Source organism: Mytilus galloprovincialis, chromosome 9 (assembly GCF_965363235.1).
Source record: "Mytilus galloprovincialis chromosome 9, xbMytGall1.hap1.1, whole genome shotgun sequence".
Classification (NCBI taxonomy): Eukaryota; Metazoa; Mollusca; class Bivalvia; order Mytilida; family Mytilidae; genus Mytilus; species Mytilus galloprovincialis.
The window spans coordinates 36,601,716-36,626,661 of record NC_134846.1 but is presented as its reverse complement, the minus strand read 5'-3'; the positions used below and the strand labels follow the sequence as shown (position 1 = coordinate 36,626,661).

The 24,946-nt window shown below is 31.9% G+C and overlaps 1 protein-coding gene and 1 long non-coding RNA gene across 2 annotated transcripts; both read left to right on the top strand.

Annotated features, from left to right (window-relative positions):
* The first annotated feature begins 270 nt into the window (after positions 1-270).
* LOC143044927 (QRFP-like peptide receptor) lies at positions 271-7,308 on the top strand. Its single transcript, XM_076217190.1, has 5 exons — positions 271-1,252; positions 1,504-1,895; positions 3,301-3,408; positions 5,221-5,389; positions 6,509-7,308. Exons 1-5 carry the CDS (start codon positions 880-882, stop codon positions 6,697-6,699), a joined length of 1,233 nt encoding a protein of 410 aa, XP_076073305.1. The 5' UTR covers positions 271-879; the 3' UTR covers positions 6,700-7,308.
* Positions 7,309-13,336: 6,028 nt separating this feature from the next.
* Positions 13,337-24,530, top strand: LOC143046774 (uncharacterized). The gene is made up of 3 exons (XR_012969274.1): positions 13,337-13,423; positions 23,394-23,514; positions 24,103-24,530. It is a non-coding gene; the product is annotated as an uncharacterized LOC143046774 (long non-coding RNA).
* The last annotated feature ends 416 nt before the right edge of the window (positions 24,531-24,946 follow it).

Below are 24,946 nucleotides of genomic sequence, written 5' to 3'. Positions count from 1 at the left end.
ATAGAAATTTTTCACTACCTATACAGCCCTTGTACGGTCGGTAATCTCCCTGGTGCACATATAGCTCATATGCCTTGTTCAAGTATGTCTTCAAATTTGGGTCTTTTTTGGTTATCATTTGTTTTCTTCAGCATTTGTATTAGGTTTTGGATTTTCAAATATTTTTAATCGAGGATCACTGGAGAAGTATAAATTATCGTAATTCAGATTGTGTGTAACAACAATGATTGGTACCGTTAATGTTTCAAAGGTATAATTTAAAAGGTCCATCACGATTCTGAAACATGATATCAAATATCAGGAAGAAGGTAGAATTGTTTGATATTACGGTCAACACAGATCAGTAAAGTTCGTAAACAATGAAAAAATTAAAAATAAATTTGAACGAAGACCACCACAAAGATAGAAAATACAAAACGGAACTAAACACTCCAAGAGCTAAACTGGGAACAGCACGCGACTACTTGCAGCGGATTGGCTAATATCGATCTTGTCATACTAGGTACCAGATCAACAGAGTGTTACAGCAAAAGTATTTACTCTGGATTCTATTAAACGGATCTTAACCTGGAGGGAGGAAACGAATACCGAAAAGTTGTCAAGTGTGTCAACAACTCCCGTAAAACAAAGATTTCCAGACTTGATTGTTTACATTGATATTTAAATTGATGTATTTGTATAGGAAAGGATTAAATAAGATTTCAGTATTTAAGATAAGAAGTTAAATGTCATTTTGATTTAGAGGTTGGTTTGCAGACCTTATCTTTCCTACTTTTAGAAACATTTGTATAGTCTCTTCTACTATAGTCAATAGGTTATTTCACCATGAACACTTTAAAGTAAATCATAGGATCTTTGAATGAGAAATTACAAAAAAATATGGATAACTTGAATTCGCCTTTGGATTTTGGCTTTGGTAATCATACATTTGATTTCGACTTAGGCAATTTAAGTTTAAAGGACTTGTTTGGCAAAGTGAAGAAACATGAAATGCCAGACGATGAAAAAGCGATCAAAATATTCGCCTATGCTGTTGCAATGTTTTTATCATTCTTCGGAAACCTGACGTTGATAGTTGTAATTTTGTCTACCAAAAGCCTTCGAACAAAATTCAATTATTACATTCTCAATTTGGCTGTGGCGGACATATTAGTGCCGTTGACTTGCATGTGGCTTCATTTAGTGATCGATTTTAATCCGTCAACATGGATTCTTGGGTCTTTTTTCTGCAAAATTAACACGTTTTCACAAGGTAAGAAAATACCCTATTTGTTTTATAACTCATTCTTAAATATCAGCAAGCATGTTTTAAAAATACGAAAATATGTGAACATTATTTAAAATGAAAAAATAATAAAAAAAAAACAAAAAAACAAAAAAACAAAAATCTTATTTTATGTATATTAAATAACAGCTAAATATAAGTTTTAATTTTTCAAAGTAATTATTTTTAGACACTACTGTTTGTACAGAAATTTAGATTTCGTTTTCCGTCTTTTTTAGTTTTCGTAGTGTCCGTTGGTATATTCACATTACTGGTTACCATTTTGGACAGATTCCTAGCTTCGGAACACCCTTCTTTATTGTGGCTCACTCAAGGGCACCAGATTATCGTTATTATACTGACATGGGTCTGTGGTGCAGCTATTGCGTTGCCATGGCTATTATATACACATTTAGTGGAACTTGACTTTTTGGGAAAACACGAAGTGCTATGTCAAGCAAAGTTTCCTTCCAAGGATTCTCGAAAGGCATATACGACAATATTTTTCATAATTGGTTATGCTATACCGTTATGGATAATGTGTGTTTGTATTGTACTTTCTATGGGGAAGCGTAAAAAGTCGGACATTCCAATAACATTTCTTCATCCAACCCTCGACATGAAGAGAAAGGTAATTATATTTTTATATATTGTTTTTCAAATTCATGTTACAATATACATAGATTTAAGAAGAGTGCAAATGAGACAACTCTCCATTCAAGTCTAATTTATAAAAGTTAACCATTAGAGGTAAAGTTCGGTCTTCAACACGGAGCTTTGGCTCACAACGAACAGCAAGCTATATGTATATATATATATATAGATAATTTAGCTGATCTGTAACAATAACATCTTCATGCCTTATATATCATGTACTGTAGTACGCCGCTAGATTAAAACTGACGTGGAAAGGTAACACATGGCCAGCGAAAGCTCTTTTTTTGAGAGCCCAGGTGGTCGTGTGGTCTAGCGGGACGGCTGCAGTGCAGGCGATTTGGTGTCACGATATCACAGTAGCATGGGTTCGAATCCCGGCGAGGGAAGAACCAAAAATTTGCGAAAGCAAATTTACAGATCTAACATTGTTGGGTTGATGTTTAGACGAGTTATATATATATATATATATATATATTATAAACACCACAAAAAAAAATTGCGACTATCATTTTTCGTGATTTGCCTCAAATGTGTGTTTCTTTAGAACTTAAAAAAAGATATTGTATTATGATTAAACAAGGTTTAGAAGTTAAATAGAAAATTCAAATGAATTATACGGCTCGCATTTTCATTTAACATTATTTGACATTTAAATTTTCAGTAATGCTCTTCTTCTTTTTTTTTTTTTGGTTTTTTAAAGTTTTAACATAACCTGATATTTCTAAATTCTTTGCGAATGCTCATTACTGAATTATTTTATGACTTAATAGCTATTGAAATAATAAAAAAATAACATTTTGTTCTTTTTTCTGGTCATTTCATACAATTTGTTAAGCACAACTTCGTTTTCAAATTTGTAGCTCTTCAATTATTCAAAGTCGGCTGGGTACTATTCAAGTTATTGTCCATAGGTTTTTTTTTCGGGAACAACAATAGTTCATTATAAAGGATCAAATAATTGGTGAATGTCAATGCATCATGGCAACAACAAAAATCATATGAAAAAAACAACAAATAAAGACAGTCAAGTTCCGTCCAATATTAGGAAAAGATGAAATGCGCCGTCTTCTTCAACACAGAATTGTATCGACCACCGAGAATGCTGGCTAAAAGATCACTGCAACAAATGTTTGCTAAAAAAAATCATTCATGAAGTGAATGTAAAAAAATGTAGCGCGAATGACCTTGCATCTAAAATCGTATTGTTTCATCATTATAATTTTGATATGACTATGTTTAAGCATTTTTAGGATAACTAAAAAATCGATTTATTAAAAGTCAAATTAATTAAAACGGAATTGAATTTGGTAAATAACCAACACAATTTTATTTCATTTTATAAATAAAATATACATAATCTTTATACATTTTTTTATTAGGCTCTGAACATGCTGTTATCTGTACTGCTAGTATTTTTTATATGCTGGACACCACAACAATGCCTTAAACTTTGGGATGTCTTTAGAACGAGAAACGCACATTCAAAGGTAAGAATAATACATTCATTATCACTGAACTAGTATACATTTTTGTTTAGGGGCCGGCTGAAGGACGCGCCTGGGTGCAGGAGTTTCTCGCTGCATTGAAGACCCATTGGTGGCCTTCGCCTAGTGTCTGCTCTTTGGTCGGGTTGTTGTCTCTCTGACACATTACCTGTTTCTATTCTTAATTATATTTATTATAATTGAAAATAAGGACAGTTAGCAGAGAAGTGAATATTAACGTCCAGTGACAAATATATAAGTTTGTAAAGAATTTAATATGATAATGAAGACTGCCGATATCTGTTGTAATCTTCTTTCGTTGGGTTTCTTTCTCGTTTTTACCGCAAATCTCCTTTTATTCATATATATAACAAAACTGCATAACAAAACATTAACAATTCTTTCATATATCAGTAAGTAATTACAAATAAATGGTACACGTGTATTTGTTTATCAACTTAAAGTTGCCTTCGCAAAGCAGCTTCTTATCTGAAAGAATTAGTCAGAAGTTAACTCTTCACTTATACATTGGTTTTAATGCTTTAATTATGTTGCAGTATAACGTGAATGCATGTGTAAAAAGTCGATGCGTTTTATGCCGGTTTATGCATGTCTTGTTAAACAATGTACGATCAGAGTTTTACTGAAAAAAATAGGTTACCGGATTCATAGTCTAACTCTTCATCGTCTTGAACATACGTGCGATATTTGTCACTGCACATTAAGCTTCCAACAATCAATCAAGCATAGTCTTCGAAACAGATATGGACTACATTACTTCATCAACTCACATTTTAATGATCTGACATAAAATAATGCATTTAGGAACCACATTAATTCATGCAGAATGTCATGTCGTGTTTTTTTTTTTTTTTTACATTTCTACGATTTTTCTAAATATTTATGAAAAAGGATTTTATATAATTGTATACATATCTAAACTTACATCATTATGATATTTTTTATCTTTATTTAATATGATGATAAAATTTTACTATTGTTATTATTATCTATAAGGGTGGGGCGGTGGATTTTTCCTTTAATGAGTGAACATCTAACTTAGTAAACGGTCGAATATTACTTTCATTTCTATTTAAAAAAACAACAACAAAAAAAACAAAAAAACAAAAAAAAAATAAAACATTTTGAAAAGTTTTTGAAAAAAACATTTAAAAGAGAAAAAATTGATACTTAATTTATTTTGGTAAAATAAGCCACGATATCTGTTAATTTATAGGTGTTAGTTGGTATGAGTATAACATCAAAAGTGTCCCTTACGCATTTTGTTACTTTTTTTTAACAACATTATGCTGTTAGGAAATATGTGTTTATTATGAAATGAAATTATCAATGCGTTAGTTTTATTATCTAATTACAATTCAATTCAATTCAATTCAAATATTTATTGCCATATAAACTTTATCCATATTAAGTTTGTGACAAATACAAAATAAGTATCGAATATTACTAAAATTCACAAAATAATATTTATACCCAATCATTGAATTACAGTAAATAGTCCAGTGTCCCCTGTCCTAAGTTCTAATTACTTTTTGATGTAGGACCCACATTTATTTACTTGTGATGGTACTCTGCGGTATGGGTTTTGCTCATTGTTGAAGGCCGTAAGGTTAACTATAGTAGTTAATGTCTGTTTCATTTTGGTCTTTTGTGGATAGTTGTCTCATTGGCAATCATACCACATCTTCTTTTTTATATTGATGGATTGATTATATAAATCACCTTTTTTCATCAGACAAATCTGCTACCCCTATGTTTTTGCTGTATTTTACATCACATATTCATTTATTACAGCTACCCCCATGGATAGATTCCTATGTGTTTGCTGCATATTACATGGCATATTCCAGTACATGTTTTCATCCTTTGATATACATTGGCTTCAACAAATGTTTCCGACATGCTGCTATAGCAATGATAAAATGTAAAAGGGACAAATTCAGTCCAACAACTGTGTATCCAGGTACGTGTATTTTTTTTTAATGTGCGTATTGGTATGTGTTTACTTTTCTGCATTGGCTAGAAGTATAGGGGGAGGGTTGAGATCTCACAAGCATGTTTAACCCCGCTGCATTTTTGCGCCTGTCCCAAGTCAGGAGCCTCTGGCCTTTGTTAGTCTTGTATTATTTTAACTTTTAGTTTCTTGTGTACAATTTGGAGTTTAGTATGGCGTTCATTATCACTGAACTATAGTATATATTTGTTTAGAGGCCAGCTGAAGGACGCCTCCGGGTGCGGGAATTTCTCGTTGCATTGAAGACCTGTTGGTGACCTTCTGCTGTTGTCTGCCTTATGGTCGGGTTGTTGTCTCTTTGGCACATTCCCCATTTCCATTCTCATTTTTATTAAAATATATGAACAAAATTGCATTTTTTCAGTCAAATATGCGTAAATCTATACTTATAATTTTGAGTACTGGCTTAGTATTCTAAATGAAAAGAACAGTTTGTATTTTCTTTTGCCCGGAGCTCTTTTGAGGTTTTATTTTAATTCAGCAGGAGCGCTGAAGCAAACACATTTGAATGTAAAAACGTAAGGAACTAAGTGACCAAAAAGAGACCTATTTTCCCGAGGAAGTTTGAACCTTAGTTTCTTAGAAATTTCTTTTCAACGTGGATTAATAAAATACCGAATTTAATTTTAAGAAATTGGTTTTAGTTTACGCTGTTTGTAAACGCATATTTCCCGAACAAGGTGTTTGTCTGATTCAAACGGTACTACAATCAACAGTTGCGTAATCCAAAAGCTGAGAATTTACAAATAACTATGGATACATGTAACTGTTTAATTAATGATATATGGCGGCAAGAATTGTTATTACCTCAAATTTACACAAATTTACAATGCCTTTATAATTAGTCTGGACAATTGCTTAATAGTTCTGTGCATCTTCATGATCAGATTCGAGCTGTTTTCATATCAGCAGAAGAAACAGCATGAATTTCAAAATTTAATAAAGTAAAAACTATATAAAAAAAAAAGAATTACAGATTAAGACACAACCACTTAAACAATTAAAATTATATAATTATTGATGATTTATTATATAAAATAATTCACAATAACTTATTTAACATTGCAGGTTTAGGATCAGAGGTTCCATTGGAAAACTCCGATTCAGAAGAACAAGACTCCAATAGTATAGAACTTCAAGGACCTAGTAATGCCCAGCAACCAAACCTTAATAATAACCATCGCTATTCCTTCAGTGATATACAATTAGTACATAGCTGTTACCAAGACCACACACAAGAAGTCCAACAAGAAGAATAAAGCTTAGAAAAGCTTGAAACCATTGCCGGTGACATAAGCGTATTCATTTACACACCGGTCTCATGTTCTCTTTTAACGAACCAACGCTTATCCATTGTATCTTCTTTACATAAATACCGTGGATTGGAAAACTAACAGGAGCATGCAAGTTGTGCTTGCCAATTATTTTCATATTTTTATATTGAAAACAATAGTTGTAGGTGTATATAACTGAAAGAAAGATAGATAAGCTTGTAGAGAATTAGATCTGTGCCATTATTTACGTCATAAACAACAAAGTGGTCGATTGTATTTGAGATAACCTATTTACATTCGTCACAACTCGGCCGATTCCATACCTTCATCTAACAGTAGCGGATTCATCCGATGATTGCCGATTGAACCTATTTGTAATGTGATATGACAATACTCAAACTAAATGTCTGAGTGATCTAAACAAAATGCAAAATGCCCTTTTCTTAACAAAATGAGAAATGGTATATTGCTTGATGCAAATATATAATCAGAAATCAGGTGCTTTTCCGAACAAAACTGTAACTTTATAGAATTTTGGTAGTTTGGTTATTGCAGAATCTTTTAATTTATTATATTAAATGAAAAATAAGTTTGTTTTTTTTTAATTTTATAATTTTAACCACAGTTTGATATTTTGGCTTCGACAAGTGAATATATTCGAGGTTAGCTGTGACAGAGATTCAAGATAAAAAATAAAAAAGATAACAGGAGAAACATACAAGAGGGACATTGAAACTTATTGACAAAATAGTCAGCAAAATCATGATTTTGTTCGCAAAAAAATAATTTTTCAATGAACTTAATTCAATATTATTTAGACCCCAAATTCAACACAAAAACAGGAGATTGATTGATTAACGTTTGCTTAACGTCCATAGGGCAAATATCTATTTTTTTTTTTTTTTTTTTTTTAAGGAATTAAGACTATTTTGAAAATACAAGGCGCACTACGGGAGTATAGTAAAATACTCTTGGCATTATAGCCAATCAAATATTATATGCGTATTTCTTTAAGTAAATCATGATACAAAAGGAAAGTTCTTGAATACTGTATCATCTGGGAGAAATATATATCATATGCAGATGGTTCTGGAATGTACCTAAACAAAAAAGGGAAGTTCACAATTGGAATTCAGAAATAATCTCTTTCATCGTAAACTTTAGGTCCTTTTCGGTTCTCTCTGTCAATTTTTATATATGTGTCAAAACATCAAGCAGATCTTTTGTCTTTTGTGGTATTTCAAGTTAGTGAACAAAGTTGCTTTAATAATATACAACCATTTTAAAATCCTCTGCAAAGAACACACATATCCCAATTGTTGTTTGAAATAAAATAACATTTATTAAAGTAAGGGGAAAGGGAGAAAAATAGCATTTTACATTCCGTTTTGTTCGAGCATATACAAAGATTTGACCTGAAGGGTTGCCTCGGGTAATGAAATGTTGACAGACGTACTTCATCCATTAGTGGTTAAATCCATATTAGAGATGGATGTCGATTTGCCTGTGCGGTATGTTCTAGTATTGATATTACATCTAGGGCGTTAAAGCCGATGTTTCTTGTAGGTGTAATACCATCATTGATTTTCCCCTATTAGTCTTTGTTAAATTTTTACTTTTCAAAAAATTGTGCAGAATTTATCTTTGAATACTTGGCATGAGTAAAGTTTTATCCTGTCCAGTACTATAGAAAAAAATTCACATAACATTTCATTGCATATAAGAAATAACCATCAGTCACTGGAAGTTAACCAATCAAATTTCTCCCCTTATTTAACCTGTGTACAAGCTTTAGTAACCATGTAACCTCAAGTTTACAAAATGTTCTATAGAAACTCCAAATGAAAAAATAATGGTGCTTTGAAATACACAGCACTTAATTAGGTTTATGACACAGAAATGTGTTACTCCAATAAAATATAGGATTAAGTACTTACAACTGTCAAATTCAAGGGAATATTTTTTTCCGACCTATTTTCGTATAGAACCGGATGTGACGTACCATCATTTGGTGGTATTACACCTGTTGAATGAAGTCACACTCTCTGCATATCTAAAAACCATGGCAAACATTTTTGGGGTCTGCATACTACGACCTGTTGCAAAACAAAACGTATGCTCAAAGCTAACTGCTTTCCTTTTCCTGTGGCAATCTAAACTACTCCCTTCAACAAATTGACTACTGGAACCTACCATTACATTTATTGTAAATAAATTCATCATAGATACCAGGACTAAATTTTGTATATATGCCAAACGCGCGTTTCGTCTACAAATCAGTGACGCTCGAATCCAAAAAAGTTAAAAAAGCCAAATAAAGTTGAAGAGCATTGAGGACCAAATTTCATAAAAGTATTTGTCAAATCCAGCTAACGTAATCTATGCCTGAGGTAGAAAAGCCTTAATATTTCAAAAATTCTAAATTTTGTAAACAGTTAATTTATAAATATAACCATATCAATGATAAGTCATGTCAGCACATAAAGTGCTGACTATTTGGCTGGTGATACCCTCGGGGAAATAAATCTCCACCAGCAGTGGCATCGACCCAGTGGTTGTAAATAAACTCATCATAGATACCAGGAATAAATTTTGTATATACGCCAGACGCGCGTTTTGTCTACAAAAAGACTTATCAGTGACGCTCCAATCCAAAAAGCTAAAAAGGCCAAATAAAGTACAAAGTTGAAGATGATTGAGGACCAAAATTCCTAAAAGTTTTGCCAAATGTGTTAACATAATAAATAGTCATGAAAAAAATACCACTGGACGTTAAAAATGCAACAAACAATCAGGTATTGAACAAAAGATTTTCGTCATTGTAGATGATTCGGAATAAGAAGAAGTATCGTACCACGTGAAATATTCTAACGTTTTGATATTGTACCAGTATAATTTAATTTTGGATGTAACGCATCTTCTGATTGGTTGACAGTGTTTTGTCTATCATCTCATAGATATAATTTTTTCATATGACCGTGAAGTCAACAACGTTTTTCATGATTTACTACGGTTTAAAATGCAATTTAGAATTAAATTATACGGAATGACTGTAATATTTTTTCTGTCTATTCGAAATAACATAAAACTGTGGTGCACACTTTTAAATAACCCACTACGCATATTATTCGCTGTGCACCACATTTTTTTTTATGATATTTCATAGACAGAAAAAAAATATTCAGTCATTCCTTAAAAAAGTAAATCTTTCAAATTCTTAAGAACTCACCTCTTTACAATATATTTTGAGCACCCTCTTTGACTGTAATGTTTTCAGAATCTTGTCTAAAAATTGAAGCGACCAAAATTCTAAAATTGTTTGATTGTTGATTCTCCATTTTCGTTACTTTAAGTTGACTAAAGTGATATTTGTCAGACAAAAAGAAAAATCACAAAAATACTGATCTCCGAGGAAAATTCAAAACGTAATGTCCCTAATCAAATGATAAAACACATCAAACGAATGGACAACAACTGTCATAATCCTGACTTGGTACAAAGTGACCTAACTCAGATCTATATTCATTTTGGTAAAAACTGTCTAAACATCAGCCGAACGATATTAGATCTGTAATTTGCTGTAAATTTGCTTTCGCAAATTTTTTGTTCTTCCCTCGCTAGAATTCGAACTCATGTTACTGAGATATCGTGACACCAAATCGCCTGCACTGTAAACGACGCGCTAAACCACTCGGCCGCCTTGGCTACACTAAAATAAAGCTTTTGGTGGTCGGGTGTTACCTTTCTTCGTCAGTTTTAATCTAGCGTCGTAATACAGTACATGATATATATAAAGTACTCTCTCGAAGTAAATCAAGTTATGACAGGCAATTTCTTGCATATCGTACCGACAGGGGAAAATACCCTTTGCATTTTAGCCAATCAAATATATGTGGTACTTTGCTTCAAGTAAATCATATGAATGGCAAATTCTTGAATATCGGTCAGGCGGGAGAAAATACTCTTTGAATTATAGCCCATTAAATATATAAGGTACTTCCTTCAAGTAAAACATGATAAAAACGCAAGTTCATGGAGAGCGCATCAACTGGGAGAAATATCTTCCATATGCAGATGGTACTAGAAAGTTTCTTTACTAAAATGGAGAGATCATATTGATAAACTCTTTCATCGTAAGCATAAGTTCTTTACCGTTTCTCACTGCTAATTTGCTGATGTACGTCAAAATACCAACGCAAAAAAAAAACCACAAAATTCAGCATTTTACATACCGTCGTGTTTTGCCCTATAAAAAGAATGGACCTTAAAAGTTTTGCTGTGTGTGATGAGTAAAATACAGTAGGGAGTACGTGTGTTTGTGTGTGTGTGTCTCGGGTGTAAATCCGATTTTTCATGTAGAAATGAAGCCCGCTAAATTCTGATCGTAAAAAAGCATGGCAAATGTTTTAAGGGTCTATATGCCTGTTGTAAGGAAAATGTCTTACCTATAGCTAACTGCTTTCTTTTCCCCGTGACAATCTTCCATTCAGGTCCGTTTTAGTATTTAAAAGGATATTCGTCAGACAAAGCGGGATAACTCAGATCTATATACTATTTGGTAAAAAATGTATGTGGTGTGTTGTTCTCTTTAGTCGTGTTATAATGCGTAACCAATATAAACAGATGAAACCGAAATGTTTCTCCCCCCCCCCCCTGATATTCAAAATATGTGTACGAAAACAGACTAGTAGCCGTTATCTATTTTTGTTCTATGCAGAATGCCATTTATTAGCACTTATTTTTGGAATCCGTTAGTTTTGAAACTTTTAAAATTTAGTTTTAAACCACGTCAATCTTTAGTAAAAATACTTACTTTAATTTGGAGGCGGAAATTTCATTGATAGATGTTATGATTATGAAACTGAGTCATGAAAATGGAGGTCTGTCCGATGTATTTAGATAAAAATAATCAGATGCTTAATAATTCTAATTTTCTTTAATACTGACAGTTTAGTATATAAAATACATGTTGTTGGAGGCTTTGTCAACTAAAACAACAGCATATCAATCATCTTGGGTTCTAAGATAATGCATTAACGGAGCTGACGAATCTTTGAAGCTTTTGGTCCTCATTAAATCCTGTCAATTTATGTAATTCGCTTTAAAATAACCGATTACAATTGTATAATCATTAGGTCATGATAGACCCAATAAATTGTTTTTCCAAACACTTAGCGCTCGGCGTCCATTAATTTTTACAAAAAGTCTTTTCCTCTGAATCTGCTGGGTCAAAACTTGACCAAACTCATTATTTAGTTATCTATTTTAAAATGTGTCATTTTTTATGATGTTGTTTTGTTATCTTATTATAGATCAATATGTGCAACTAAAATAAACTATTATTTGTCTAATCTTATCTATGTTTAGAAATATCCACCTCAATCCATACATAAGGACAAATGAAATCTATAAAATGGTGCATCATGTATTAGAAAAGAAAGGATATATATGTGTTATTCATCAATGAAACAAAATCATTATATGCTTAAGCAAAAACATAATTTGTCTATCTAATAGTAAATTGGGATAAGATAATTGTACAAAAGAGGCACGAAAGATACTAGAGGGACAGTCAAACTAATAGATTGAAAATAGACTGACAACGTCATGGCTAAAAATGAAAAGACAAACAGAATAATAGTGCAGAAGACACAACATAGAAAACTAAAGACTAAACAACACGAACCCCACCAAATACCGGGGGTGATCTGCTCCGGAAGGGTAAGCAGATCCTGCTCCACAAGTGGCACCAAAATTTGCAGCTAATCGAAAATATGCTTCATCAGTTTTAAAATTAAATGTTACAGCCTATTTGTAAAAAGTAAAGTATTGTTTCCATTTGGAAAAAAACTCATTTAATATAAACATAATTTTCTCACATATGTATATGCAGCAACCAATACAAAAAACCAAACTTTTCCTGCTATAAACGTCTCGAATGTATAAAATGTTCAGATATCAAACTGTTCATTATCAAAACATTTTCGATGCATAACTTGAACAAATAGGATAAAAAATAAAACAAACAAAAAAATAAAAATAAACCGTGGTTGCGGTTGCTTTACCAGTACATACTAATATAATAATAAAAGGTCTGCTTATTAACTATATGAATAAACCGAAACTTTAATCATAACATAATCAGTTTATCCGGTTGATAACATGTATTTAAAATTAAACAGCGTCATCATTTTATAAACCACATACATATAATAATATTCTGTCATCATTTTATCTAAATATAGATATGACAAGGTTTATTTATATATCCGTTATGACGTCAACAACATGTATATATACTGTGTTTCAGTCGTTACCAAGTTGGAACTGGTGAATTTCCCCTTCTGGTTGGCCATGTTTACGGTGACTGACTGGAAGAGAGTGCTGTCCAAGCACATATTTTTCTAACCGATCATGCTTACTTCGTAATCTCTTAGGTTTTTTAACCTAGGAACCGTTCCCGGTTTTTGGGCCCACACCACAGCGACCTCGCAAACCCAGAAATGGGCTTAGGGGTAGGTGCGGACACCCAAAAACCACAATGCGGTACTGATGTCCGTCGATGTATCTTTCAAGGTTGTCGGCATTGGTAATGTGTTGTGGTTTTTGTGGATTACGACAAATTTATACAGGTAAGTCAAGGAAATCTTTTTAAAGGGGCAAAGTTATACCTACCGATGAGGAAAAGGAGGGATAGACTATCATAATGGTATGTATCAAAATTTTTAAATGAAATAAACATTCAGATAGTTTGATTTTAATCTAAGGGCTATTTTTTTATTATAAAGAATAAGGATAACTGTATGTCAGAATATTTTCACTTTCAAATTTAAAATTTGTGTTTTCCTTTTTATTTATTTCTAGTCGGTTTTTAATCTTTAATTTTAAATCTTCCCGAGAGCTTATACATGCTTATTTTTATATTAATATAAAGCCCAACTTAGAATAAAGGAAAAATTATTTCACTTAATGTTTGAACTTATTTAGAATAGATTTGAAAAGCGATTTATTATTTTATTGTTAAGCCATATTATTTATACACTAACATGACACCATTAAAATACAATCCCATATTATAATCTCATATTATAATAAAGATTTTAAATTACATAAAATATTTAATATGAAAAGATTTAAATTCCGACTTAACATTTTGTGAATTATAAATGACACCATTACATGTTATGGTTATTAAATAGTTAGTCCAATAGTTTATTTCCTTTACCACAACAATCCGAATTGTAATACATTTACACTAGTATCATGAAAGTATATATAAAGTATTAGCATTCCAACTAAACAATTCCTGTGGCCATAATGACTGGTAAGTATATATACCAAATAACCAGGAACGGTTATGAATAAGTATTAGTGTTACGAAGTAAGCAGGGAAAAGTAGGCTAGGATAGTACTCTCTTCCAATCAGTCTTGTGATCACATGGACCTTTGCGGTTATCTTGTTTATAAATAAACTCATCATAGATACCAGGATTAAATTTTGTATTTACGCTGCATGCGCGTTTCGTCTACAAAAGACTCATAAATGTCGCTGGAATCCAAACAAGTTAAAAGGCCAAATAAAGTACGAAATTGAAGAGCATTGAGGACCAAAATTCCAAAATGCTTTGACAAATACATTTAAGGTATTACAAGATAACAACAGAAATGATATAGTACATGATTATACATCATGATAGTGGAACAGTTCATTGCAGTGATTAACATCGGTTTTATCGTCAGTTTTTTACACAATTGCAAAATGTTTGCGGTCGGATATTTTATGAATGGTATGAAATCATTATTCTATACCTGTAATTGAATATTTTGGGGTGGGGTGGGGGTGGGGGTGGGGTAAGGAATAAGATGCAAAAAACAAGTATATTTCTTGTTTCAGGACAATCAATTGTGTTAAGTGTAGGAATTTGTACCAAAATATATCATACCTCAAAAAAAAGGATGGATTCATTTCAAGGGTACTGGGGCAAACTGTTTATGAATAAGGGTCTAAAAAGGGATAACAAAGGATTTTCTCGTTTCCGGACACTAATTACTTGAGTAAGTGGGTGTCTATGAAATTGTATAACAAGGTTTTGAGCCCGTTTTTAAATTAGTGCGTATTGATGTCCAAATTGGTTCATCAAAAATGTAATTCTTCAGTTTTTTTTATATGCCGAATCTAACCGTGTATTTTGAATTTCAATTTTGGGTCCCGTTTTCAATTTGGTCCAAAATTAAACTCTGTTTGATTTTAATTAAAATTTAAATGAGGGGGTTATTTCAAATGCTGAAACTAAACATTAATAAGATTTTCAATTTGAAGCCAGTTTTCAAGTTGGTCCAAATCGGAAATAAAAATTAAACTATGTGTCATTTCATCAAAAAATCAATATATGGCGTTCTTTGGTATGCTTAATCTAACTGTATAATTACTAGTATGATGCGCTATCAAATTGGTACACATTGAGGTCCAAAGGTCCAAAGGTACCAAAAATTAATTTTTTGTGAGATTTAATTAAAAAAATCTTTAATATAACCACGTATTTCGATTTTTGATATTGGATCATTACAGGTAAATGTCAAATTTCTAAATTCTAAAGTTCTACCACATTTATTCAGTGTAAGAAACTTATGTTGTGTTTGGATCAGAGTTCAGTTTATTTTTGTGATTTTACTTTTTGTAAGAGTTATGCAGACCAGCTTGTCGTAGGTACCACTTAGAGACTTATTGGTATTTTTGCTTAGTTTTTGTTTTCGCTTGCTCATCTTGAAGCCTGTTACTTGACCATAGCAGTTCAGTAAAAACACTGCACATTTGTTAAGTGTCCTTGATTTTTGAGAAATATAACATTAAAAAGATTAAAGCCAAAACAAAATTACGGAATAAAGCATTTTGTCGTTTTCAAATATGAAAAGGTTCAATCTTAAAATCGTTGTAGAAAGAGAGACAACTCTGGTTCGTAAATCGATATTTTTACTGGCTATCTTAAATCAATACAATCTGGATTAAAATGTATATTTGTATATTTGTTAAAATGAGTAGCAAATATATGTAGTGATTTTTGTTTCAAATAATTTCTTAAATTATTTTTGGATACTTTAGAAAGAAATGTTGTAAATCAGAACTTGCTTATTATTGAAATACAAATGTAATGATACTTTATAAATGTCGGGAACCGATGAGCTTTTCTGGCTTGAACTTCTTCAAACCTAAACAATTGATATTTAAATATGTAGACAAGTGAGCAGCATGTTCATTAAAAGAGACGTAAAAAGGACCAATTTTGCCAGAGGGAAATTTTCAATTTTACTGACTGCTATGGTCAAATGATAGTCAAGAAGATAGAATATCAACAAAGATACCAGCTAGGTATATAATTTAATATTCTAGACGGTCTATATACAGCTCATTAGTGGCAATAAAGTGAAATATCATAACTAACATAAAAATAAAGAAATTATGAAGAATCTAAGGTTTCAACTACTCGCTCTGGTAAAGTCGATCTTACTTGAATAAAGCTATTTTTATTTCCCTTTTTGTCATATAGTTCCAAACGTCTCTGGGTATTAATACATTTGTCTACTCTTTGGTCGGGTTGTTGTCTCTTTGACACATTCCCCATTTCCATTATCAATTGTATTAATGTTTATAGGTTTGAGCAATCTTGGTGGTAAATGCAGAAAAAAAAGATAAAGGTCATGAGGTAGCTATTTAATCTGGAAATAAGTGATGATATAATTTGTTTTCAACGCTTGCTCAAAATGATTATTTGTCCGTTTTCTTACACTTTGTTTTCAATGCAAATAAGATTTAATATCAATTAGTAGATGAGATGCAAAAGGGACATTCATTACTTGGCATATTTGTTGATAGTGAACAAAACAGTAAAACATGCTACACAGAGAAACAAGTGATCAGTATGTTGGAGGTTCTTATTGATAACATATCTCTTCAATTTGGAGGCTTATTTAACAAATCCTAAGGGAACGAACTGTGCGCCTCTTCTTGCCGACCTCTTCTTATTTTAATATGAATCTTAATTTCTATAGACACTTGTCAAAACAAGAAGATCAAAGAAGCCAGGTCATTTAATTTTACTTGCAGATATATTGATGATATTCTTTCCATTTACAATCCAAACTTTTCTGATTCGATTCCATTGATATATTCCCAGAACATGAAATTAAAGAAACAGCAGACACGGCTTCCGCTGCCTTATTTTTAGAACTATATCCAGATTTGACATACACGGTCATCTCAGTTTCAGAATCTATTACAAACGAGACCATTTTATTTTTTTAAATTATCCTCATCTTAGAAGCAATATACCAACTTTACCTGCATATGGGATATACAATTCCCTACTTAATTGGTATGCAAGAGTTTGTAGCTCATACTCAGACTTGGTAAAACGTCACCAGTGTCTGAGCAGACAGTTGATGAACCAGGGATATTTCAAAGAACTTTCTAAAAAAGTTCGTCGGAAGATAACAATAATTTGTTGGTTTATATTCCGTATCAACTTCACTTAAAGAACACGATGGTATTGAAGTATAGATTCTGGGTACTGATGTGTTATACTATTCTTTTGTGTTTATGAATATTGCTTATACTGTTTATTCTATTTTTATTGGTATCCGTTTGACATGGATGGTACTTCTAAATCCCGTCATTGTGGTAATGTTCTATGATAATTCTTGTATTCTTGTCTTTCATTTTTACTAATGTGCTTTGTCTATATGCCTTTTGGTGTTTCTTTGATACATATATGACGTTGCTCTGTACTTATAGATCGTCATTGTGTTGTTATTGTACCATGGAAAATTTGTGCATGCTTAGTCAATATACCATTTTGTGCTTCCTTGTTTTATATTTGTTTGTTTTATTGTAATTATGATTATGACACAATATTGTCTGCTGTACCCCTCTTTTTGACTGACATTTTTTACCGCTTGTGTCTGATTGTTCTGTTCACACATCGTTGTGAATATAATGGAATTTGATGCGATTGTCATACAAGTGAGAGGTTAAACTAGCTTTAAAGCCAAAGTTTAATCCGCCATTTTCTACATAAGAAAAGGAATGTACCAAATCAGGAATATGATGTGTTTGAGCTTTTGATTTTGCTATATGATTAGGCACTTTCCTTTTTGATTTTTCCTTGGAGCTGTGTATTTTTGTGATTTAACTTCAAACTCAATTCGTAAATAAACTTACAATAGCATTAAAGCCAAGGTGCCAACCAAAAATGAAATTACAACAATCCTAAAGAAGCTTTGACAAATAAAATAGAAAACACTAGCTCTATTCATTTCTTAGAAAGCGTCGCAAAAATGCGCAATTAACTTTTACTATAAATACTTAGTATTGCCCCATTAAGAGGTAATGTGTTTAGTGTTACAACAACAACAAATTGAAATAAATAATGTTATCATCTACCTCTTAATATAGAAAATAATGAGTAAAAATATTCATCATAGATACCAAGATTGAAATTTTGAATGCCACACGTGCATTTCGTTTACGTCTGCACAACACTCATCCAGCGACTTATAAGACCGAATAAAGTGCGTAGTATCTCAATTGTTTGTAAAACAATTGAAAGGTCTTTCCTGTAAAAGTGATGTTTTCGTAATGTACTTTGAACGACCTTTCGATTGATATACGACAAGCATACCTTCTGAAACTTTTGGCTATTAACACTCAATGACCCCATCCGGTCCCCGAATTAGAATTTTTCCAAAATTATGTATAATTTTTCAAGAGAAATAACTCCCTATAAGGGTTGATAACAAAGTAATTGTTTATGTTTATTAACATTGCCATCTGTTTCTGTACATGTTGCCCTTTTCAATTTGATTCTATCTCTAATACCTTTTAAGAAAAATGCAATTAAAAGAAATTGCTTCAAGGGGATATAACTCTCAAATGGGGATTATGAAATCCTATGCAGCCTCATATGGTAATATATCATGATGATATCTACCTATTGGCCAAATAAGGTCATGATATCTTTTAAAACATTTAGAGGGGGCCATGTTGAAAAAAATCAATAAAAGGGAGATAACTTCTAAAGGGGATGATGAAATCTACAAAAGTTCATCTGGTAAAAGATCATGATGAGGTCTATCGATGGTTCAAATTTGGTATTGATAACTTCAATAGAAGCGGTAGGAGGGCGTGCCAAAAAAAGATTATTGGTGAAGGTCCCTAGTCTCTACAAATTCCAGTTCTGGAAATACAATTTTTCAAGGGGAATAACTCCTTAAAAGGGTTGATAACAAAATGATTGCATATGTTCATTAACATTGCCATCTGTTCCTGTACATGTTGCCGTTTTCAAATCGATTTTTATCTCTTATACTTTTTGAGAAAAATGCAAAGCAAAGAAATTATTTCAAGGGGATATAACTCTCATAGGGGACAATGAAATCCTATTCAGTTTCATATGGTAATACATCATGATGAGTTCTACCTATTGTCTAAATAAGGTCATGATATCTTTAAAAACAACGAGTGGGGGCCATGTTGAAAAAAATCAATAAAAGGGAGATAACTGCTAAAGGGGATGATGGAATCCTACAAAAGTTCGTGATGAGGTCTATCGATGGTTCAAATTTGGTATTGATAACTCCAATAGAAACGACAGGAGGGCGTGCCAAAAAAATGCTGGAAGTAAAAAAAAAAAACAGAAAAAACATCACGTAGGGAAAAGACCTTAAAAACAATAAGGTCTTTCCTCTCCTCGCCTAGAGGAAAGACCTTGATTATAATTCATGTCAGCATGAGTCCTGACTACTGGGCTGGTATCACCCCCGCATAGGAAACCTCTACATGTAGTAGCATTGTCCAGTGATCCAACATAATCTCATCATAAATAAAGCTGGCTATAGAAGTTTTGGGTTAATTTGTATAAATGTTACTCTGTGAATAAATTACTCTTAACCTATAGTCTACTTTGTATAGACATAATTTTTTAAAAAATTCTCGAAAACAAAGACGTGGAAACTATGTATATTTTATAAAATTATATAATGCTAAGAACTGAGTGGAAATGTTGGTGACTGGAAAAAGATCTAAATCTTTTATTTACATGTTTTGTTAACAATCATTTTTTATCTTAATGTAAAAAGATTACCATTTTCTAATTTCATTTTAACAAGGTGCTTAAGCAATTAACTTTCAATGTTGAAATCGTTGTAGAAAGAAATATAGATTGATTTATCGGTAGTTTTACCTGCTGTTTCACGCGATACAATCTACACTAAATGTGTATTTGTAAAAATGAGTAGTTACATAAATGCAATGTTTTTCGTTTCCAAATTAAAACTAAACAGATTGAAAAAGAAAGAAAAAAAACACTTTGCCTTCATATTGCCCAAATATTTTATCTACGATTGTAAAGTTCTAATGCAGAACATTTTTTTCAACTTTATTATTACTTTTGATAATTCACCTTTATGCCTCTGGTGAGCTGGATGCAATCTGTCTAGAATACAAAATTAGAAACCTAGCTGGTATCGTTGCTGAGTTTTGCATGTCTAAATGAAATAAGGTATACAGTGTTTTTGACCAAGAGTAACTAATTATAATAATTGATGGTTACATTAAAATAGTTCCAATTCAACAAAAACAATCCTAGAAAGTATAACTCGTTAGCTGAAACTAATATAGCGGTCAATATGAAATCTACTTTTGAACCATGGTGACACTGTGCAAAAAATGTTAACACCAATATTGATAAAAAGTCTTTCACAAATAAAATGGAATTCCGAAGAAGACCTTGACAAACTTCACATTTAACTAGTATACCGTCAAACCTGTTTTAAGAGACCACTTAATAGTTATAGTTAAGGGAGAGCAAAAATGTGGGCTCTTAATACAGGTGGTCTGTAATAAAGGTTCAGTTTATATGAAATGTACTACAGAGGAATTTAAAATTATACAGGTTGTCTCTTAAGCAGTCTTGACTGTACTTGTGTTGTCTAATAAAAGATTTCTTTACAAACTACGTACCTTACGTACTGTAACCCCCGGCGATCAAGATCATGCAAAGGTAGTCGAACTTGGTTTTTATCGAAATACATTAATAATTTATGGAATAACTGTTATCTATTGTCATGAACTATCAGTAAAATAACACTTTTTAATGACAAAAATTCTTGGATGCAATATGTATAGAAATGTACAAAAAATGACAGGTAAAATTTGATTTTTGAAGTAAGGTGGAATCTTTTCAAGTACAGACTTTACCTTTGTTTAATAGCGAGGCTGACATAAAAATAAACTTGTTTTAAACCGCTATTTTTGGCTAACCAATGTTTAGAAATATCCAAAAGTATGGCCACAATTATTTACATTAGGTTAAATGAAATCTATAAAATGGTGCATCATTTATTTGAAAAGATTTGATACATATGTGGTATTCATCAGTGACACAAAATCACTATATGCTTTAGCAAACAACACAATGTGCGTGTTAAATATGAATTTGGTTAAAATAATGTACAATTCAAAATATATAATTTGTCGGTTTTTAAAACAACTAAATGCAACTGCCTACTTGTAAATAGTTAATATTGGAAGAATTGTTTCCATTTGAATTCGTTACTAATGAGTTTTCAAGATGAGTTGGAAAAAAACAACTCATTTAATATAAGCGTATTTTTCTCACATATGTACATACAGGAACCAATTAAAAAAAGGCTTTTCCTGCTATAAATGTCTGTCGCGACTGCATAACAATTTCAGACATCAAAACAATTCTTCATCAATATTTTTTCGATGTACAACTTGTACTAAAAGGATTAAAATTAAAAAAACAAACAAACATAAAACTTATAAAAAAACAAAATAAATAAAAAAAATTAAAATAATAAACCGTTGTTGCGATTACTTTACCAGTACATATTCATTTTATAATAAAACGTCAGACATTGAAAGAAGACATGCTGGTTTTGGCCTTAAAAAGTTTTTTTTTGTTCGCTGGGAACTATAAAAGTTTTTAATGTTTCTATTAGAATCAAAATAATTCTATTATATATGTTATATGATGATATTGTAATAGGCATTATATTTGTCACCATTTTGAAATTCGGGAACGATTGGTATGAACATTTTTGGCGTATTAAATTATAATCCTGGTACCTTTAATAACTATTTACACCACTGGGTCGATGCCACTGCTGGTGGAGGTTTCGTCCCCGATGGTATCACCAGCCCAGTTGTCAGCACTTCGGTGTTGACATGAATATCAATTAAAATGGTCATTTTTTTTTTAATTTCCTGTTTATAAAACTTTGAATTTTTGGAAACACTAAGAATGTTCTTATCCCAGGAGTAGATTACCTTAGCCGTATTTGGCACAATTTTTTGGAATTTTCGGTCCTCAATGCTCTTCAACTTTGTACTTGTTTGGCTTTTAAAGTGTTTTGATCTGAACGTCACTGATGAGTCTTATGTAGACGAAACGCGCGTCTGGCGTATTTAATTATATTCTTGATACCTTTGATAACTATTTGCAAATTTAACGTCGGCTCATGTTAAATTGAGCATTAAGCATGGCATAACAGAATTAGTTGTAAATTGAAGCAACAGAGTTATGCTACTGTTCAATAGTTTTATTTCGAAATAACAATAACAAATCCATGAAAAAAGGTAAAATGCAGTAATCCCATCAACTATAAACAGGAAAAAATGGAACACGACACTGAACTACAACTGAAGGAGACGCCAACATACAAGGAAGCGTACTGTAGAAAGTTGTCATATACGGACCAGTTTATCAAAAATATAGGGGATTGAAATTGGTTTAATGGCTTAGTAATAACCTCATTGGTTGATATCTTTGTCGGAAGTACATTTGAAACATCCTCATTCTTTCAATACCCGACCTGTGGGAAGGTCGTGCTACACGTGTTGTCGGCAAAGTAACTATATTCTTTAACTTTTACTTACATTTGCCTTGGTGGCAATATAGCCCTGGGGGCTTTAAGACATTGGTGGTCATTTATATATGCCTTGGTGGCAATAAACATAGGTGGTCATTTATATATGCCTTGGTATCAATAGACCTAGATGGTAATTTTTATAATTTTTTACATTTGCCTCTGTGGCAACATTAAATTAAAAAAAAACAAGCCTTGGGGGGGGGGGGGGGGTTAAGACCTTGCTGGTCATTTATATTGCCTTGGTGGCTTCTTGATTGAACTAGATGGTAATGTTTGACCTTGGTTGCAAAACGTTTTGGTATTTATACCTTGGGTAGTTATAATTAACCCAGGTGGTCAGATGTTTGTTATGCCGTGCGTCGGTTAAACGCAGGACAAAGTGCTATCGCTATATAATATTTTATGTGGAAGTTGGGCTCTGCCCATTTTCGAGACCTGTATTTAAAAGGAGAATAATAAATTGTTTATAGGGTAAATAATTTCTTTTGAGTGTTGTGGACTTTTCATTGATTATTACATCGTAAATACTGATAGAAAATGCTTTTTAAAGACTTTGTTAGAAAGGAATAGAAATATTGAGAAAGTGGAATAATTTAGTGTGAAATGTCACTTGATATTAATGTTGTTTACCGGAGTAATGTGTATTGAATTATAAGGTGTCTTCATCGAGGTCTGCGTTCGGCGGTCTGTTTGATTGTACATAGAATTGAATAGAATGTTTTTGTTTTCAGATGGTGTTACCTACAGCTTTGACAGGCTATTGAATGAAGAAGCAATATGACAAAGCACGATGATTCATGTCAATGATTTCGAACAACCTGAAAGGAAAGGATTTTTTCTGATCAGAATATGGTGGGAATAAATTGCAATTTAAGTTATGTTTTGATTTCAGAAAATAGGAAAATAATTGTAAAAAAAAAAAATGAATAGTAAAAATATGGATACAACACTAAATTATGTTTTTATGTTTGTCTGTGTTGAGAAAGGCCAAAGATGCCAATATGGCGATGTACTGAAAAAAAATTCTGTGATGGAAGCAGCTTTATGTTCAGATGAACCTATTTAAAAGTAATTCTAATAATTTGTCCGTAATTTTATGATGTTTACTATTGGATGTGTATATAATTTCATTGATGTGTTGAAATATGTCACAAAAATCTGTTTGTCTTGGAAGATTAAATAATGGATGCAATATTTTTGTTTTGTTTTATTGAATAAATATAAGGTATAAAAATTGTGTATACTAGTACAAATGTATACTAAAATTTTATTCATGGTTAAATTTTTTAATTTGAATTTCTTTGTCTACACTTCGAGGGACACTGATTCCCTAGTGGTTTTCCACGTGGGTTGTAGGCAAGGGGATTTTTCCTTTTCGAAGTGTAACTAATGCTGTCTTAAGTACAAATAAACAAGTTGTTATTTGTAATATATTTTCAGCAGAGTTGTGGAGAATCAAGCAAGTGGAAATACAATTGTCAATGTTCCTGATTAGGAAGTAAAGAGTGTGTTTGATGCAACAACAGTAAACAAAGAGACAAGCCAGCATAGTTTACACTTGGAGGTGAAGTCCCTTTGCTTACAACAAGCTTTCCACATGCTGAAGATGTTATTCAAATAATGACAATGTTCATTTTGATATGAGTTATAACGCAATTTTTTAAAAGTTTGTGGTCAAATTTATGAGAATTTATTGAAGTGTGAAGCTATTTATAAAGAATTGTGTACATGTATCTTGAAATGTTTAGTAGTGTTGTAAAGTAATTAAGGAATAATATTTAATAAAAGTGTTGAAGATATTTTTGTTTTGAGTATTGGGAATACTATTCCTTAAGGGAAAGCCTTGCTAGTGGTGTAATTTGAGATTGGCCTGCAAATATGCTGTATGGACCATAGAGTTTTCTATGCCCATAACATAACATGAACTGGATACAAGATTATATCAATCACTGAGGATATGTGTATAACCTCATTGGTTGATATCTTTGGCGGAAGTACATGTGATACATCCTCATTCTGTCAATATCCAAGTGTTGGTTCGTTTAAGTGCTATATCTGGTCAGGCAATACATATTGCCTGTTTGGGTTTGATGAGGTTCTTGATAAATTCCCCCCTCTCCCACCCATAAGTACCAAAATGTGGATATGTTTTATATTTATCTTTTAAAGGCGCACTAGCTGTCAAATTCATGGTCACCGATTTGACTCAAATTCTCATATTTGATTTATAACAATGTAAAACATTTATCTAAACTATCAAAAGTCTAAAATAAACAGTTTACAG

Coding starts and splice junctions, on each gene's coding strand:
- LOC143044927 (XM_076217190.1), top strand. CDS start 880: ATGGATAACTTGAATTCGCCTTTGGATTTTGGCTTTGGTAATCATACA. Junction 1,253..1,503: donor AATTAACACGTTTTCACAAG/GTAAGAAAATAC, acceptor CGTCTTTTTTAG/TTTTCGTAGTGTCCGTTGGT. Junction 3,409..5,220: donor CGAGAAACGCACATTCAAAG/GTAAGAATAATA, acceptor CATTTATTACAG/CTACCCCCATGGATAGATTC.